Below are 19,825 nucleotides of genomic sequence, written 5' to 3' on the forward strand. Positions count from 1 at the left end.
AAAAGCGGAAGTGCATTCCTGTCCTATGATATCTATACCAAAATAAACCTCACGAGTTGTAGCATAAGAAATTATAGTCTGTGCACTACTTGGTGCCTCGACAACACAATCCTTTTTTCCTTTCTACTCAGATGTAAGCCCCATTAAGTTCAGTGGGGCCCAGATAGATTGTTTTAAGATTCCAACCTTAGGCTCAATGGCTGTGCATTTATGCATATATAGATTAGAGACACTATGTATCTGTTCTCTTCCCAGATTTAATATCTAGCAGCTTTCATGCACAAGCTTATGCAAGGTGCACATACACTCTCCAAAAGGCAAAAACGCTGTTGTAGTCCAAGCACCTGCTTAGCTGAAGGAGTTGCCAGAAGGAGACGTACAAGCCAAGGAACCACCTAACCATCTTAGGTACTCCACTCCAGATTTGTTTGAAAATCCATAACTTAAAACATTGCTCACGCAAAGCACCGACTTCCTTCCCACCCTCTTTCTGACTTTCAAATATCTTTACCAATTCTTCGCATTTCTATAGCCACTTTTTTACCTTATATCTACTTTTGACGTTCACCTCCTTATATGTAAAACAGCTCCTTATTTTCACATTACCAAACATTTCAACTCAGACCTACAAACCTTTTCAAATGTTTACAGTTTTCTTTCATATAAAATATAAATTTGCTCCAGTCCTTTTGAATCCACTCCAAATTTGTGTAGGGTTTACTCCTTAGCCTTTTCTTCTCCCACAAGGCAGCAGAATTTTCAGATCAGTTTTCCTTCTCCTAGATGGACTAGCTTTGCAGGTTGATGAGCCACATCTGCCCCTCATTTCCCTCTACATTACATGCAGAACCCACCTTCTTGACCACTGAACCCACTATTGGTCTTGTCCACTCAATCTGCAGAAGCCTGTCTTCATCACATGCAGGGGAACCTCTCTAACTCCAGAGGGTTTGAGAACCATTGGCTCACTTCACCTGCTTTAGCTGGCCACTGAAAGCCATTTCCCAAGATGTGGCCGCTATCGCATGCTGACAGCTTCTAGGAGCCACAGGTGAGAGCTCCATGCAGGGTGGGGGCCAAAGGTGAACAAACCATCCCAGAAGGTGCATAGTGCGTCGCTCACCAGTGGTACTACCCCTCCCCTGATATCCCATACACCCCAGGAAGGTATCATGGAGCAAGCAAAGAAGTGGTGAGAATCTGTATCTTACAAAAAATACTGCAAAACAGAATTCAGATTGCATTTTAGCAGTCAGAGTTCAACCAGTGTGGGAACAGTGGATTAATTTGATATTGTATACTTAATATTAGCTATAAACCTTCAGCATAGGATGGACTAGAAGCGTTTATTCTAGTTTATTTATAAAAGTTTATTCAGTCAGACTACAAACACGAATGGGACTTGGCTTGCCGTTTATGCGGAGTCAGTATAGTCTCTTATCTGAAAATCCATTCAATTTGCACTTATCTCTGAACTTCATATAGTTTCTGGAATAATGAATTTTAAAAAGGATATGGGTACATTGCCAACATTACGATAAACAATAAAAAACCCACACCAAATAGTGATTTAAAGCAACACTATATCATATTGCAGACAGCAGTTAAAACAAACAATGCAGAAATATCATAAAATTATTGGCCCAAAGCCTGTTTTGTTTTTTTAAAAAAGTATTTACATGTTTCTTGAATGCAGGTAAAGGTTTATTAATAGTTAAACTAGTCAGGCAAGTTTATGAGACAACGGCCACCTAAGGACCACCATTAGTCTAAAAGGAGAAGAGACTGTGCCCTTTGGGCAAATGAGTGGAATTTTTGCCCTCTAACAAGCTGCTACTAGGAAAGGCAATAGGCAGTGCTAGAAGCAGGCAGCAGCTAAAGACAGAGCCATTTTTGCTTGATTCCAAGGCTGTGACTCTGGGAGAGGCAAGACCTTCTAGGTCCGGATGTTAATGCTGTGAGCCCCCCAACCCAAATCTTAGGCACAAGTTGTATATTTGTGTAGATAAACTATATATCATAACTATATATCATTCCAAGGAAACCAAACCCTGGGAAAGTGTCCGGAACCCCTCAGAGGCTGGGATGGCATGCAACAATACATAGAAAGCAGCCATATACTGTCTGTCTAGTGCAGTATTGCCTATATACCTTGTGAAACATGGACCACTTATAAACGCCATCTCTAACTCCTCGAAAGATTCCATCAACAGTGTCTCCAAAAATAATTACACATCACTTGGGAAGACAAATGCCAGTGTACTGGAAGAAGCAAAGATCACCAGTGTCAAAGCAATGATTCTTCAATATCAACTTCGTTGGACTGGTCATGTTGTTCAGATGCCTAATTATTGTCTTCCAAAGCAACTACTCTATTCTGAACTTTAAAATGGAAATTGTAATGGCGGTGGTCAACAAAAGAGGTTTAAAGACTCTCAAGGCAAATCTTTAAAAATGTAGTATATATCCAACAACTGGGAAACACTGGCCTGTGAGCGCTCCAATTGGAGAACAGCCTTTACCAAAGGTGTCGTGGGCTTTGAAGATGCTCAAACTCAGAACGCAAGGGAGAAACACACTAAGAGGAAGGCACACTTGGCAAACCCTCACCATGATCAACTCCCGCCTGGAAACCAATGTCCCCACTGTGGAAGAACGTATGGATCCAGAATTGGCCTCTACAGTCACTTACGGACTCACTTTTAAAACCATATTTATGGAAGACAATCTTACTCAGCTATGAGTGATAGCCGAAGAAGAAGAAGAAGAAGAAGAAGAAGAAGAAGAAGAAGAAGAATTTATTTGTATTTATTTACTATATTTTGCTATTACATTTTCATTCTACCTTTCCTCCAAGGAACTCAAGGAAGGAATTCATTCTTTGCCCATCAGATGGTTGAAGCTCTCTTTGGTATATTTGGTCGGCAACAAATTTTTTAGGAAGGGATAAGATAATGAGACATAAGCAAGATTAGTTCTTGAGGACGTCTTTCTATCTGCCCCATGGCAGTACTGCTGTTCCTCCTGTGGCACGCTCCTCAGTAACATTTGCAGCGGGAAAGGCTTCCCTTCAAACTGTGAGCGGTTTTTTTTTAATCCTGGCAGGCTCCTCAGGAGTGTTGTGAGGAGTCTAGCCAGTTGGTGAGCTCTCTAATCTAAAACAGCTGTCCCCAGACTGAGGCCTCCCATTTGCATTGTTTAACATACTTAGAAAATGAAGTGTTCATTTTTAACATTCCTCCTCCAATTGGTTTAATGCTGAATTACAGAAGAGAACTAAGCAAAACCAGGTGCTTTTGCTGTATTCTCTCCAGTGTCTAAGGAGGAGCAGATCTCTCCTTCTCCCTTCACTCTTCTCCCCTCCTTCCTTCCCTCCCTCCCTCCTCCTCCTTCCTTCCTTCCCTCTTTCTCTCTCTCTCTCCTTCTGCTTCTCTATGATTTTGGGTCTTTCATTCTGTGGAATATAAATGATGGCAGGACTAACGTTCTGGCAAAAGGTTTAATGTGCAAAACTATTTTTCAGCTATTCAGCTGTGCACACATTATTTTCCCCGCTCAACTTTTTTCTTCAGTTTTGGACATGACAGGATTAAAAAGGTAGGTCCTATGCACTCACTCTCTCTCTCTCCCTCTCTTAGTGTTTACTGAATGCAAACCTTGCTTAATAGCTGATGTCTCTTCTCCTATCATGTTTGCTAAAACTGTATGTAAACTAACAGGAGGGAGAGCGGAGAAACAGACTATTTTGTAGCATGATGTATACTACATCTACCAATATCCTTTGCACTCTTTTCTGCCCTTGATAGCTGCAGTAAGTCATAGAAAATGTGGATCTTAAAGGGGGTTTCCCCCCGTGCAAACGTGTATAAAAAAATTATTGATTTCTTCGTTCACTATTATTTAACTGCCATTGCATCTGGTGGCTAAGCCAGCCTCTCCAGCTGATAAATGTGACAGATCTCTTGAGAATAGCTGTCTGGAAGAAGTGATAGGGATTGTAAATAAAGTAAACCTGGAAACATGACACTGAAGCGATATACAGAAATTCAGGGATTTGTTGTTGATGAAGAAGATTATATCACTCTCCCTGTAAATGGTGCTTTACAGAGGAGGCCAAACAAAAAAAGTCAGGTCTCTACCCCAAGGAGCTTGCAATGTAAATTTTGAATGGGAAAAAATGACAGAGGGAGGAAGAGGAAGGCAAGAGGTGAATAATATGCACAAGGTCAGTTACATGCAGCTAGGAATTAAGCCAAATCCTTAATCTTGCTGTTGACTGGTGACTCTGAAACCTCTTTCTTCTTCCACCCTCAAAAGTGTTGATGAGCAGAGCTTTATGTGTTCCACTTTCAGTACAGAGGAACAGAGCTCCTTCAGGGCCATTTAAGCAAGAAAGGTCTAACTCTGAATACCAGTTGCAGCAGCAAAGGAGGGATTTTGCCTTCATGTGCTGCTTGCAGGTTCCATGGGTGCATCTGGTTGGCCATGGTGGCAAACTGGGCTAGATGGAACTTGTGTCTGACCCAGCAGTCATCTTCCTATGCTATATTTGCAAGTGTGCTTGTTCTAATGTGTGGATGTAACCAACATGAGGTCACAAACAGGTGTGCCATATACTGGTATATTCATCAGGGATCCAGGATTGCCCAGTTACTTGTACACTCTCATTGGCAAACCCAGGTTTGCTGCTTTGTAATATGAGCAACAGCTTAATTTCCTTCTACTTGTGCTACAGAATGAATCTGCACTTGGGTGTGCATTTTTGAAGTTGGACTACCTCTCTGGAAAGCTTCCAGGAGCTCCATAGACAAAGTTCAGCATTGAATGACAGATGACATAGCACTAGGCAGTGTCTCTGGAGAACAATTCTAGTTTTCTATGACTGAAAGGCCTGCCAAGCAAGCAAACATCTGCCTGCACAGGATTACCAATGGAGGGATTTGCTTGTTTTTTGTGTGCTTTGTTTCTGAATCATGTTCTGAAGGGCTTGAGAAGTTGCTGTCAGAATTAAAAACAGCATTGTTTGCCTCCTCTGTAATATGCAGAGAGAACAAAATATGCTGTTAGCATCCACTTGTGCTTTGGGAAACTCTGGGAGCGGCAATGAAGAAAGTTTTCTTTGAAGCACTGGCCTTCCTAGAAAATGTTTTAAATCAAACCCCCCACAAATAGTTAAATAGACATAGAAGCTATATATTAATAAAGGTGCAATCAACCAAAAAGTTGTTTTGCACAAGCACCATTAAACTACCACGCTCTCTCATACATCAAATTTCAATGGGGCTTGTACTAAAAATTATGATGGATTATGTCAGCTAATGTAAACAAGTTGCTTTCCTGGAAAGTAGATCACACAAATACGGCATGAACTAAAGTTCAAGAAACTTTATGTTGAGAGACTGAGAGATTATATGACAACAAATCTACAGAAATAATAATGTTCGCATTTTAAACATTTAATTTCCAAGGCATAGGGACGGCTGTATTTTAAGTATTCAAAAATAGTCAGCACTCTTATACCACTTTAAAAGTCATGGCTTCCTCCAAAGAATCCTGGGGACTGCAGCCTGTTAAGGGTGCTGAGAAGTGTTAGGAGAGCCCTTACAGAGTTACAATTCCCAGCACCCTAATGATCAATTGTAACGATGAGCTGTACCTTTGAAGAGTTGGCATCCAGCACCCAAACACAGGACAGATATTAACCTGGCGATTCTCAAACTGTGTGCCATCTGAAAGTGTGCTATAAAATTAGGGGTTCTTTTAAGTATAGACTTAACATGAAAGGCAGCATGAGGTTTCACTAACTCTAGTGGAAGACCAAAAAGACAAAACAACGAACAGAGGACAGCAACTCCCTGCTAGCTGCAAGATCACACAGCTCAAATTCTCTACAGATGGGCGACCTGTAGCTCCTGTGTATGGTTTTGTAGTATCATCCCATCACCCCATGCTATCTGGGGCTAATGGGAGCTGGATCCCCATCATCCCATGCTATCTGGGGCTAATGGGAGCTGGAGTCCAACAATGTCTTGGAGGACCACAGTTTCTGCATAGACCCAACAACCAGGAGATGACCCTTAAAGATACAGCAACTATATTTTAAAGAACTGTTCAATAGGCCACAGGCTCCTCCTAAATGCTTCTTTCGTAGGCGGCTGTGTATTACTTGACTCAGTGAATGTTTCACTGCCCTGCTCTGCTATTCTTCTGTTGGAAGTGGGTAATTTAGCCAGAGTGGCCAATTTTGCTGTGTTGTGCAATCACACCTGATGCAGAGAAAGACAGCATTACCTACCCTCAGAGGAAGTGGACATTATAGTCAGGACAGACCTTTGTAGGCGAAAACCCAGAGTCTCATTCAGCGGAGAGCAGCCTCAAATGCAGCAGGGCTGGCTTGCCACATATTAAAGTCAACAAAGTGATCTCCTCTGGATGCAATGGTGGCTAAGTGCAGTGGGGTCATATCAGAAAACAGGTGGGTTACACATATCACTGTCCTGCATAATGATGAGGTTTATGTTCCTATTGCAGGATAATTACCATTTTCATGGTGGCTGCCTGCCTCTTAAGTCGTGGGAAGACGCAGGTAAGATATGTCAAAAATATTTCAACGTTTTATACAAAGAGATTTCATGACTGTGGACTGCTAAAGAGGAAGACCAGGACACAGTGCAATATTGGATTTGTGTTACACTGTTGGCTTGGGTCAAGACAGAACCAGAGCCTGACATTTGCATTAGACTTATTCTCTCATTCAACTTGGTGTTGGTGCGGATAATAATAATAATAATAATAATAATAATAATAATAATAATAGTGTTATATGGCCTTTCTAAGAACAAAAATCAATAGTTGCATCAATAAGTAGAAGTTATAGTAAACTGACTTAGAAAAACCATGTAAAAGCCATGTAAAAACTAGTAAGAACCCAGCATTGCTATGCAGAACTTGGCTTCAGCTCAACATCTTCTCCACATCCTTATAGATCAGTGATTGAACACATCTCCAGGTTAAAGGCTCAGGTAGTGGCTCATGGGATAGGCCTCACTCTTTCTGAGACCATGGAGAGCTGCTGCCAGCCAGAGTAGACCAATGGTGGCAGACTGTAGTCTTCTGCAGGCTGTTGGACTCCAGCTCCCATCATCCCCAGCCAACATGGTCAGTGTTGAGGGATTGTGGGAGCTGTAGTCCATCAACATCTGGGGGGCCACAAGTTCCCCACCCTTCAAGTACTAAATCTTGGATTTGATAGACCAATAGTTTGATCTGGTGTAATTCAGTTCCTTATGTCAGCCTACCCAAATCCTAACCAGCTTCATAACAGATTCATCAAAATCGTGCCCCAAAGCCAATCGCCTAATAGGCAATGTAGTTAGGGCAGAGGTAATATATACTTCTACAGATATGGTGATCAGGTGAAAAAGAGGGCAGGATTCTGGCACCTAAACAGTTTTGTAGACAAGGGAGTTTCAGCTGCTCCTTTCCACTTTTGCCAGATGGCGGCAAATGTATTTCCTACAAGCGCATCTTCAGGACAGAATTCCCTGCAACATGAGCTGTGACAAGAGACATACATTGACAGAGAGATTCTTGATAAAACTATTGTCCCTAGAATATAGAAGGCAGAAGCAAATGGCCATCGTTTAATTTAGCTTTAAAATATATAGGAAAACACACTTTAGGCCAGAATTCTAAGGTGTGCAGTGAAACCCAGACAGTAGAGAGTTGGTTGTTGTTTTTTTAAAAAATGAAAGGAGGTCCAGGCCCAGAGGCCTACCATTTGATGAGAATGAATAATAATATGTGACTGCTTTTATTTATTTATTTTTTAAGATGGTCTTAATTTTTTTTAGCTGTTAATAATATTTTTAAATGTTTTTATGTGCGATGGTTTGTCTCCAGTCAGTGACATTGGCCTTTTAGCACAAGGAGGTCCACTTGTATGACAGAAGTCCCCTTCCCTCTCATCTGCCTTTGTGCCCCAAACAGTTTGGCAGCATTGGAGGTTGGTCCCAAGAATAGTTTGGAGAGGCACAGGGAGGATAATAGCTAGGGAACTTTCTGTTGCTTATTTTCAACTGTATTGTTTTGCCGCTTTGGTGTTTGCTGCCCTGGGCTCCTCTCAGAGGAACTGCAGGATAATAATAATAATAATAATAATAATAATAATAATAATAATAATAGAAGAACCCTGGTATCGTAGCTGCATAGCTGTCTCTGGGATGCTAGGAGCACAGTCTCTCTCTTTTTGGCTCTGAGGAACTGCAATATGAAACTGAGGAGATGGGGGTAGAGATGGAGATTCTGAGGAGAACTGTAAACAGGACAGAGAGACTGAGGAGATTACAGAGAGGGAATAAAGGACCCATATTGGCAGAAACAGTAGCAACAGTTTATGCCTTTTGCCGTCACATAGAAGCTCCAAGGCCAAGGTGTGTGACAGAATCTGAGGCCTAGCCCTAAAGCCAGCAATAAGTTTGTGAGATTCTGAATGCTCACCTGGCTGACTTGAAAGCTGGGCTCTGCTTTTATTCCGTTGCTTAGAAGTGTTTTAAAAATCATATACTTGCCTAAGCTGTTCCTCTTCATCCCTCACCTCTTCCCTCCTTCCTGTTAAATAAATTCTAGCTGTTGCCTTTCAATTTAAATAATTTGCTCACTAGTTGCTTCACCTACCTATGGTGGACATTTACACATAGCAAAAAAAAAAAAAAAAAGGAAAAAAAAAGGATAAAATAGGACACATGTTTTCATAAACATTCCACATGCTACTTTATATGTATAAGATGCAAATTTAGAAATAATTGCTGCAGTTTAATTAGAAATGCATCTGATGTGCATATGTCTGCAGCTCAGTTGGTAAAGCATGAGACTCATAATCCCAGGGTTGTGGGTTCGAGCCCCACATTGGGTGAAAGATGCCTGCGTTGCAGAGGGCTGGACTAGATGACCCATATGGTCCCTTCCAACTCTACAGCTCTGTGATTCTGTGACCATGGTGGGGGAGACTGTGACCTACGTTGCCTGCTCACTTTTCTGTCCTGATAGAAACTGCTGATAGGCAATTTCAAAGCACCTGTGGCCCATTTTATGGTTTAATCTTGCATATGACATTCTCACAATGAATTCTGGGAACTGTAGTTTCTTGGGAAATGTAGCTCTGTGAGGGGTAAACTAGAGTTCCTAGGATTATTTGGAGGAAACCATGTGCTTTAAATGTACGGTACAGTGGTACCTCGCAAGACGAATGCCTCGCTAGACGAAAAACGCGCAAGACGAAAGGGTTTTTCGTTTCTTGAGTTGCTTCGCAAGACGATTTTCCCTATGGGCTTGCTTCGCAAGACGAAAACGTCTTGCGGGTTTGCTTCCTTTTTCTTAAAGCCGTTAATACTCAGGGAATCCGCGCTCTGCAAGACGAAAAAATCGCAAGACGAAGCAACTCGTGGAACGAATTAATTTCATCTTGCGAGGCACCACTGTACATTGTCAGCCTTGGACATCAAATATAACAACAACAGCAACAACAACAACAACAATAATTCTGGGCAGCTTCCAACAAAGATTAAAAATACATTAAAATGTCACACATTAAAAACTTCCCTGAACAGGGCTGCCTTCAGATGTCTTCTAAATGTCAGGTAGTCTTTGACATCTGATGGGAGGGCGTTCCACAGGGTGGGCGCTACTACCGAGAAGGCCCTCTGCCTGGTTCCGTGTAGCTTTGCTTCTTGCAGTGAGGGAACCACCAGAAGGCCCTCAGCGCTGGACCTCAGTGTCCGGGCAGAAGGATGGGGGTGGAGACGCTCCTTCAGGTATACTGGGCCGAGGCCATTTAGGGCTTTAAAGGTCAACACCAACACTTTGAATTGTGCTCGTAAACGTATATATGATGTCTTCCAATATTATTAAATTTATATGCTGCCCATCTCCTAAAGGTCCCTAGGGCAGCAACAGAGCACTGTCCTCTTGATAGTCCCTCAAAAAAAACCACAAAAACCACATGTGCATGGCACAGCTAGGCAAGCTAAGATGCTGGTACAACACTTAACACACCCCTTGTTATCCTCATCAAGCAGGGTGTTGATGAACACAACCTTCACTGCATTGTCAGGAAATTCTGCTGACTCACACGCATTCATGGATCACACTGGCCCATGAACGCTGTAAACCCAGTTTCCTTGGAACTTGGCAGGCGGGCTGAAGAGTCTTGACTGGTGGGGCAGCTGGCTGAGCTGCTTGCACAAGCTGTCCTCTCAGGGTGGCAATCTCCTGGGCAAAGGCTTGTAGGGCTCAGTAGTCACCGATGATCGCAGCTGCTCCCGCCGCCCCCCAGCACCTTCATCCATTCCGGCACCTTGAGAAGGTGTGGGTTGGATCAAACTGTCCTGGATGTGGGGCTTGGATTTCATTTTCTAGTATAGACTTTATTGCTCAGTTCAGTATGTTGTGGAAGCAAGGCAAGGATCACTAGCGCATGGCTTGGCAACCTAAGATGCTGATCCAACCGTAGAGATGCCTCTTGTATTCCTGTTGCAAAGGAGCAGACTAGGCATGGTGTTAGCTCAGCAATACACTGGGTCCCGCCATGGCATTGGATTCCTAACCCATGGACTTCTCCCCTGGACCACACAGATGGCACTCAGGGCCTGGCTGCGATCTGGCCCTACCATCTGGGTTCCTCTCCAAAATCATCGTCAGGCATCATATTGAACTCCTCGCATTGTTCACCCCGGTGAGCCCAGCCTCTCCATGATGTCACCATGGGGCTGATGACATTATCCACCTCCACCCCTTCTCGGCCTTTAGATTTGGGCTTATGTGGAAGACAGTCAGTTCAGGGGCCTGAACATCAACTTCCCAGGACCAATCATCAGGGACATAGCCCTTCTAGTGGATCAGGTATTGCAGGCAGCCGTGGTGCTATCTAAAGTCTAAGATGTGTCACACTTCAAGTTATTCTTCCCACTTGATGTTCACTGGAGGGGGGGGGCTGCTGTCAGATCAGTATGAGTGTGGTGGAGGGGGCAGGGATAATAAGGGTGGAGAGCCAGAGAAGTAACCAGAATGTGACTAGGTTGATTTGTGCTTCAACGACACAGGACCCAAATCTGAGGCCTTCTAACCTGTGGCTTCACGCTCAGGTGGTCTTTTCCAGGTGGTTAGTGCACATCAGCAGCTTTCATATAAGTGGCCTTGGCTCCTTCTTGTAACAGCTGGCCTTGGCTCGAGTTCTTGTAGCAGCTGTTGCATAGCTTGCAATTCTTGGACAAAGTCAGTAGCTGAAGCAACCAATAAAGTATGAGTGAAAGGTGCATGGGTGGAATCCATAGCTGGTAAGGAATGGAGTCTATTGAGTAGAGTTCTAGAAGCAGTTGTGTACAAATTTGGGAGTCCAGTGCAAGGGATCAAAATGAGCCATCTTGCTGAAGCTGTCAACCACCACTAAAACTGTACTGTGGTGCTGAGGTTTGGGTAGTTCAGTGATGAAGTCCATAGAAACCATTTCCCATGGTCCAGCGGGTGTAGAGGGTAGTTACAGGAGGCAGGCCAGCCCACTAGCAGGTGTCACACAATTTTTGTACATTATTGCACCTATTTTTCTACATGGTGGTTTATTTTTGGCCACCAGAATTCACGAGCGACTGTGTGCAGGATTTTATGTTGTCTGAAGTGTCCTGTAGTGGGATTATCATGGTATTGCTTGAGCATTTGGGCTCTAAGTTCTCATGGTGGCACATAGATTGCTTTAGGATGAAAGAATAGTCCACCCTGAACAGAGTAGCCGGTGGAGCTGTCAGCATTAGGGGAAGTTAATTCTTGCATTTCCCCCCCCCCCCCCAACAAAGGGATCTTTGTTGCTCCTTTAAGGACCCCTGACAGTTAAGTCCAGTCTGGGGCTGCGGCGCTCATCTCACTTTACGGGCCGAGGGAGCCGACGTTTGTCTGCAGACAGTTTTTCTGGGTCATGTGGACAGCATGACTAAGCTGCTTCTGGCAAAACCAGAGCAGCGCACAGAAATGCCATTTACCTTCCCGCCGGAGCAGTACCTATTTATCTACTTGAACTTTTTGGTGTGCTTTCGAACTGCTAGGTTGGCAGGAGTTGTCCACTATCAATTGCTCTGGATGAAGGGTTCAGTTCAGGCTCCCACTCTGCTCTGGTGCTGTTGTATTCCAGCTTGCAGGAGAAGGCATCCTCTCATCAACTTTGAGTGCTGAGTATGTTGGCGATCTTGAAATGGAACCAGGTGAAAAACTGTGACCTGTGGAACTGTCTTTGATTTAGTGGCCAGGCAATCCCTAAGATGTGGTGGTCCATCTGGATCTCTATAGTGTGTTGCTGCACCTTGAAAGTGTCTTTGCACCAGATGGTGTGTTCTGTTTGGGCAGGGTTAATTTTGGGGATTAGTACATGTAGGGACAAGCTCCTCCTCCCATCTCTTCAGCCTGCAGCAGAATCACCCTGGTAGCCACACCAGAGGCATCAGGTTCCACAGCAAAGGTATGGGACAGATCTGAGTGGTATACGATCAGTTCAGAAACAAAAGGTTCCTTTAGGTGTTCAAAGGCGTTTTGTGTGTCTGCTGTCCACTGAAATGACTTCTTTCCCTTAAGACAGTCTATGAGTGCGATGGTGGTTTTCAAACCTCCAGTAATCATTAGCAAAGCCAAGGAAGCTTTGCAAGTTTTTGTTTGGCTTTGGGGGACTGCCAGGTTAGCATGCCATGTGTTTGGTATGGGTCCATCTCTACCCCTTGGTGGGAGGTACAGGTATCCAAGGTAGTTGATGCTGGAGAGGTCAAACTTGCACTTTTCCACTTTGACATGGAGATTTTCCTGTTGTTAACCACTGGAGCTGGGGTGACTCCAAGCAGATAAGGATTTTGGCTGGTTAAACCACCACAAACCTGTCAAGAAAGTATCTGAATATGTCGCTCATGAGGTGTTAGAAGATAGCAAGGGCATTGCAGTAGCCAAATGGGATGACAGTATATTCATAATGGCCATATTGGGTTTGTAAAGCAGTCTTCCATTCATCCCCTTCTTGGACTCTTACTAGTTTGGAGCCCACTCTGTGATCCAGCTTAGAGAAGATATTGATGGTGCATGGCCTTTGATCAGTGAACAGAGGTAGTGATTAGGGATGGTAATCCTGTTTAGCGCACAGCAGTTGTTACTCCTGATTTCTTCTTCGAACAGGATCAGGGTTCCAGCAGGAGATATGGAAGACAGGATGGATCCTCACTTGAGGTTGGTATCAATGAATTCTCCCAGTGCTTCAATGGTATCGTAACAGGGGCAATGAGATGGGAGCTGATACTCCTCTTTTTTGCAGAACACACCTCTGTCAGCTGAGTATTTGGTGGGCTCTGCTGCCCTCACACACATGAATGGATCATGCTATGAACTGATCCCAGTTTCCTTGGAACTTGACCAGTGGGCAGACAAGTCTTGACTGGTGGGGCAGCTGGCTGAGCTGCTTGCACAAGCTGTCCTCTCAGGGTGGCAATCTCCTGGGCAAAGGCTTGTAGGGCTCAGTAGTCACCGATGATCGCAGCTGCTCCCGCCGCCCCCCAGCACCTTCATCCATTCCGGCACCTTGAGAAGGTGTGGGTTGGATCAAACTGTCCTGGATGTGGGGCTTGGATTTCATTTTCTAGTATAGACTTTATTGCTCAGTTCAGTATGTTGTGGAAGCAAGGCAAGGATCACTAGCGCATGGCTTGGCAACCTAAGATGCTGATCCAACCGTAGAGATGCCTCTTGTATTCCTGTTGCAAAGGAGCAGACTAGGCATGGTGTTAGCTCAGCAATACACTGGGTCCCGCCATGGCATTGGATTCCTAACCCATGGACTTCTCCCCTGGACCACACAGATGGCACTCAGGGCCTGGCTGCGATCTGGCCCTACCATCTGGGTTCCTCTCCAAAATCATCGTCAGGCATCATATTGAACTCCTCGCATTGTTCACCCCGGTGAGCCCAGCCTCTCCATGATGTCACCATGGGGCTGATGACATTATCCACCTCCACCCCTTCTCGGCCTTTAGATTTGGGCTTATGTGGAAGACAGTCAGTTCAGGGGCCTGAACATCAACTTCCCAGGACCAATCATCAGGGACATAGCCCTTCTAGTGGATCAGGTATTGCAGGCAGCCGTGGTGCTATCTAAAGTCTAAGATGTGTCACACTTCAAGTTATTCTTCCCACTTGATGTTCACTGGAGGGGGGGGGCTGCTGTCAGATCAGTATGAGTGTGGTGGAGGGGGCAGGGATAATAAGGGTGGAGAGCCAGAGAAGTAACCAGAATGTGACTAGGTTGATTTGTGCTTCAACGACACAGGACCCAAATCTGAGGCCTTCTAACCTGTGGCTTCACGCTCAGGTGGTCTTTTCCAGGTGGTTAGTGCACATCAGCAGCTTTCATATAAGTGGCCTTGGCTCCTTCTTGTAACAGCTGGCCTTGGCTCGAGTTCTTGTAGCAGCTGTTGCATAGCTTGCAATTCTTGGACAAAGTCAGTAGCTGAAGCAACCAATAAAGTATGAGTGAAAGGTGCATGGGTGGAATCCATAGCTGGTAAGGAATGGAGTCTATTGAGTAGAGTTCTAGAAGCAGTTGTGTACAAATTTGGGAGTCCAGTGCAAGGGATCAAAATGAGCCATCTTGCTGAAGCTGTCAACCACCACTAAAACTGGTGGCAATCTCGTGGGCCAAGGATGGAGGGCTCAGTGGACATGGATTATTGCAGCTGCCTGCCCACTCCCAGCACCTTCATTCATCTGAGCACCTTGAGGTGTGGGTTTGATCAAACTGTCCTGGATGTGGGACTTGGACTCGGATCTCATTTTCTACTATAGATTTCATTACTCAGACCAGTATGTTCTGGAAGCAAGGACCACTGTTTTAAAGGAGCAGGGCATGCATGGCTTTAGCATAGCAAGCGGGATGCAGCTCTGGACTGAGCAAGCAAACGCCTGAGGAACTGTACCTGAGTTGTCTGTCTGTGCCAGTGCTAGCATCTCTGTGCCCTAGGTGACAGAGGAGGCAACAGGGCCACCTAAGAATCAGACTGGGCATTAGCCACCTCCTCAGTGGGCAGGGGAATATCAGTAGAGGCTGATGCAGGCTGAAGCTCTGGTGGCACCAGGGACAGTGCTGGTGGCAGAGTAGTTGAGGCTGGTACTTATGAGCTAGGTGGCAACCTGCTGAGATCCCTCAGCTGTAGACTCTTCCCCACAATGCTCAGATGGGAGTCAGGGGCCAGGCCACAGTCTGTCCTAACCGGGTTCCCTCCCCAGAATCATTGTCATGCACCATTTTGACCTCCTCCCACTGCTCATCCCAAGTGGTCCAGACTCTCCAGGATGTAAACAAGAGGCTCGTAACACGTATATCTGCTGATGATCCCTTTCCTCTTTCCCTTAAGGGTGAAGACACACTCAACAAGTTTAGAGCAGCGAGTCCACTCTGGAAACTCTCCTTCTGTTGAGGTTTTTAAGCAGAGGTTGGATGGCCATCTGTCATGGATGCTTTAGCTGAGATTCCTGCATTTCAGGGGGTTGGACTAAATGACCCCCTGGCTTCCCTTCCAACTCTACAATTCTATGAAACAACCTCAAAGTATTCCATCATCAAGCTTAGTCCCCCCCCCCCAAGGTTAAACTCTAAAAACCCTTGCAAGTCTAAAGCAGAAGCTGATGCTGATATATGGCCCCCATCAATAATCCCCCTCTCTATTTATCAGAGCAATCCTGCAATTAAAAACAATTGGTTTTACTAGTGGGGAGCACTAATAGTACAAGCACACTAATGAACTGATGCATGCACTGTGCAGTGTTTTGTTAACTAAAAAAGGCAAGCAGCCCACCTGAAGCCCCTAGGGAAGAGGAAACCTGGGGGTTTATCTTCAGTTGTGAGGCCAGGAGGAAGCAAGGCTCACTTTAAGAATAAGAATAAAATGCACCTAATTCTCCTGACCCCACTCACATTCCAAGAGTGTCTTCTTTGGTTTATATCAATAGATATAGATGACAAGTATCTCATATAACTTCTGTACCTTGCCATAAAGCTGAGGGATAAGTTGAGAGTTCAATGTTATAGTTATGGGGGGGTGCTTCTTCAGGCATTTGGGATATTTAAAAATGAAGGGGAAAGATGCACAGTAAAGTTCAAAGGCCTGTTTATAGACAACAGTCATGCTTAAATTGCAAGTAAAGCACCACCACCTAGGTTGGGTTAAGTGCATCATTTTTGCTTTGTTTTATCCTGCTCCATTACTGAAGAGACAAACATTACTAAAGAATATTTACGGTACATTACATTACGTCTGAAAAACAAGGGAAAGGTGGGTGACTTCTCCCATCCTTTCTAAATGGCTCCCCTGGCTATGGTCAACAAAAGAGAGATGTACAGTAAATAAAAACGCTGCAATTTTATATATATATATATATATATAGGTTGGCTATGAATCTTTGCAAGTCACTTCCACAAAACGAATGCATTTATGCTTCCAGACAATGGAATTATTAAGTTTCATGTGCTTTAAACAAGCTTGCATCCTGAATGGCAGATTGCTGTATTTATAGAGAGTTGAACGCTGCTAGTGGCAAACAGTGGAACAATGTGGGAAAGTGATGGGAGAGAGGGTAGTTTCCTGAAGACCTCGTGTTCACCCAGCAAGATCCTCTAATGGTCTGCCAGAAGATGCATAATGGAATTTGGAGAAACTAAAGCCAATGATTTAGTTGAGCCACCTGGTCTTTTGAACTATAGTAGTTTTTACCAAACTCATTTTTAGCTTTTTTTTTTAAAAAAAGAAACCTTAAAAAAAGTATTTAAATTTGTTGTTGCGTTTTTTTCCTTCCTTGTCTCTTTCTCTCTTTGAAAAGAATATCAGAATATTGAAAACTTCAAAATCCAGCTTGTGCAATAGGGTGAGGTGGGGGACATAGGTATAAAATTCGACTGTGTACGTACTATACCTTTAAAGCACCACCCACCCCACCCCCTGTGCAAGAAACTTCAACTGTTGTTTGTTATGGGTGCTGGGAATTGTAGTTCTGTGAGGGGTAAACTACAGCTCTGAGGATTATGGGTGGGTATGCTTTGAGTGTCCTTTAAGGATATGTTGTGGTAATTTTGCAGTAGTTTTATATTTAGGGCTCTTCCACACTTCACTTGTCCTGTGCATTTATTTATTTTTTATTTTTTAAATTTTCTTGTCCAGCAGCTTTCCTGGAGAAAACACACACTTTACCACTGAATGGGGACAAATGGCAACCCACGCAAAACCTGATTGCCATTTGGTTCAATTCACTGTTCAGTTGTGGGTTTTCTTGGGGGAAAGCGGCAGGCCACATGGCAGTGTGGATGAGCCCTTAGTTTCATAATTGCACATTTAATGACAAGAGTAAATCTAGCCCGGACCCAAAAGAATGGAACTGTGATATTATCTCTATTGTGCACATTCTCTAGTGGTAGAATGCTTTGGGTTTAGGATCACAGCCAACTAGGAGTTTAATCATGGCACTTGTGGGTTCTTTCATTCACCTACATTATCTTATAGTGGTACCTGAATTTGTGTGTCTGCTGCAAATTTCGCAACTCAGCACCAAAGTGTGGAAGGGAGAATCCTAATTCATTCTGATCTGTGTTTATCCAGGTTTCCATTGACTGAGTGTCCTTTTCTTTTCTCTTTTTAGCAACAATGCTCAAATGGGTTTGAGATGGACCGTACCTCGGGCCAGTGCTTAGGTAGGATTTTATTGCATCAATTCCTTTGAACTAGGACTCGACTACTCATTATGTACAGTGCCTTTGTCTGATCGTAGCATATTGGTTATGGTTCTGTCCTTCTGTATGTCTGCTTCAGGGGGTTAACTGCATCTGCTGCTTTCTGTTCCTCCAGAGGGTAGGACCCAAACCAATGGGTTAAATTACAAAGGGATTTCAACTAAATGTTAGGAATAACTTATTGGTGGCATGACCTGTTTTCCTTTGTTAGAGGTGTTTAAGCAAAGGCTGGATGGCCACCTATCAGAATACTTTAACATCAGATTTCCTGCATTAGCAGGGGGTTAAACTAAATGACCTTCAGAGTCGCTACCAACTTTATGATTCTAAATGGCTATAGTTAGGGATGATGTCATTAATACATGGTGACAATAGCCAGGCTGCTGGATTTTGAACGTATAATCTAGGTTCAAATCCATACTTGCCAGTTGAATCCATGTATTCATTTGGTGGTATTTAGTATGACCACCAAATCTTTAGTTAGGAACATAGGAAACTGTTATATACTGAGTCAAATCACTGGTCCATATTGTCCACAGTGATTGGCAGCGGTTTTCAAACAGGGAGCCTTCCCAACTCTAGCTAGAGATGGTGGAGATTGGACTAGGGACCTTTTGCATGCAAAACAGATGCTCTCCCACTGAACCCTCCCCAAAACTCATTCATTTTTTAGCTCTCTGGCAGAGGAGACAAAACAGGAAGAGGGTCTCCAAAATGGTGTCTGCAGTCTAATCTTATTAATCAGTTTGTATCTGTCTGAAGTCAATTCATTACGACACATGAAATAACTTTCAAATGTTGGTGAGAGCTAAGAGGAGATCTGAAACAAATCCTCAGAGTTTAATATCCTGTAACCATGTTTATGCAAGCAAGAGTGTAAAAGAAGCTTGCAGTTCCAGATTAAGAGCCAAGTTTCACAGCTGCCAAATCAAAACATCAGTGGCGGGGGTGGTGGTGGGGAACCACAAGCCTGAAATTTGCACCCCAATGTTCTTTTACAAATGTGTTAGTGGAAAAAGGCTACAGGAGTTTGCAATTAGCAATGAAACCGTAGTAGAGAAGGCAATAAGAATGGGATCTTTTACATTTTCACTAGAAACGTAAGAGTAGGATAAGATAAAATCATGTGGGTTAGATGAGGCTTTTTGAGTAGTCTAGTTTATGCCAGACCTCCCTGTTGGCCTGTGTTGATCTTGCCAATGCAGGTCTACATTTTATTGCACCATTAGATGGTTCTTAGCAGCTGTGTGACGGGGTGTTAAAAATGGGGATCTGGGAAATTGCATTACTGCTTCACCTTGTGCACAAACCATTATCAATCTGCATGACATGGCAAGACCAAGGTAATATCAATGAGCCTTCCATTGTTTTAGTTAATGAAATGTATGTATGTATGTGTGTGTGTGTGTATGTATGTATGTATGTATGTATGTATGTTGAGTTGTTTCCAGAGTGCCCTTTAGTGAAGAGAAGGGACCCTTCCAGGACTGAGATCCAGTGGAGGCTCCCACTTGAGAACATATGGGGAGGCATCTTTTGGCCCATTACCCTCTGCAGCCCCCTCTTTTGGGCAGCTTTCCCCATAATGTTCAATTCCCCGCTGCTGTGGAACTGCTCTGTTGTTAGCCGTGAGCCAGCAATAAATCACACAGTGCAAGTTGGAGTTAACTCTTTATTAGCAAAGCCACAACCTGCAAAAGAGTGTCAGGTCTAATGAACGCATAGCGACTCGTCTCTGGTAGGTCTTGCCCCCATGAAGCAGTTGCAAGACTGCAGGTTCCCACAGCTTCCCCACAGCTGCCTAAGTCCTCTCCTCTCCAGGGTTTCCCCCAAGCAATTTGAGACTGTGCTTGCGTGAAGATAACATCTCCTCTGCCCTGTTCATGCCTCTCCTGGTTCTGGGAGACCAGGGAGGAGAGGAACCTGTTGCAGCAGGAGGGAGAGCTACACATGACTCTTCACCAGCCTGACTCATTTCTGCTCTTGGCCTCTGTCATTCCACTCTACTGCTTCAGCTTCTGCCTCTGATTT

General features: G+C 44.0%; 1 protein-coding gene across 2 annotated transcripts in view; it reads left to right on the forward strand.

Annotated features, from left to right (window-relative positions):
- The first annotated feature begins 2,849 nt into the window (after window positions 1-2,849).
- The window catches only part of FBLN5 (fibulin 5), a 59,280-nt gene continuing 42,304 nt past the window's right edge, over window positions 2,850-19,825 (forward strand). Inside the window, exons 1-4 of one of the 2 annotated variants that reach the window (XM_081863026.1) lie at window positions 2,850-3,597; window positions 6,532-6,586; window positions 13,201-13,251; window positions 17,704-17,755. In XM_081863026.1, the coding sequence (XP_081719152.1) occupies window positions 3,503-3,597; window positions 6,532-6,586; window positions 13,201-13,251; window positions 17,704-17,755 (253 nt within the window). In that variant the 5' untranslated portion in view covers window positions 2,850-3,502. The remainder of the gene's footprint in view (window positions 3,598-6,531; window positions 6,587-13,200; window positions 13,252-17,703; window positions 17,756-19,825) is intronic. The other variant, XM_081863027.1, reaches the window with a different exon arrangement.

The sequence above is a fragment of the Podarcis erhardii genome (genome assembly GCF_964252035.2).
Source record: "Podarcis erhardii genome assembly, chromosome: 1".
NCBI classification, from domain to species: domain Eukaryota; kingdom Metazoa; phylum Chordata; class Lepidosauria; order Squamata; family Lacertidae; genus Podarcis; species Podarcis erhardii.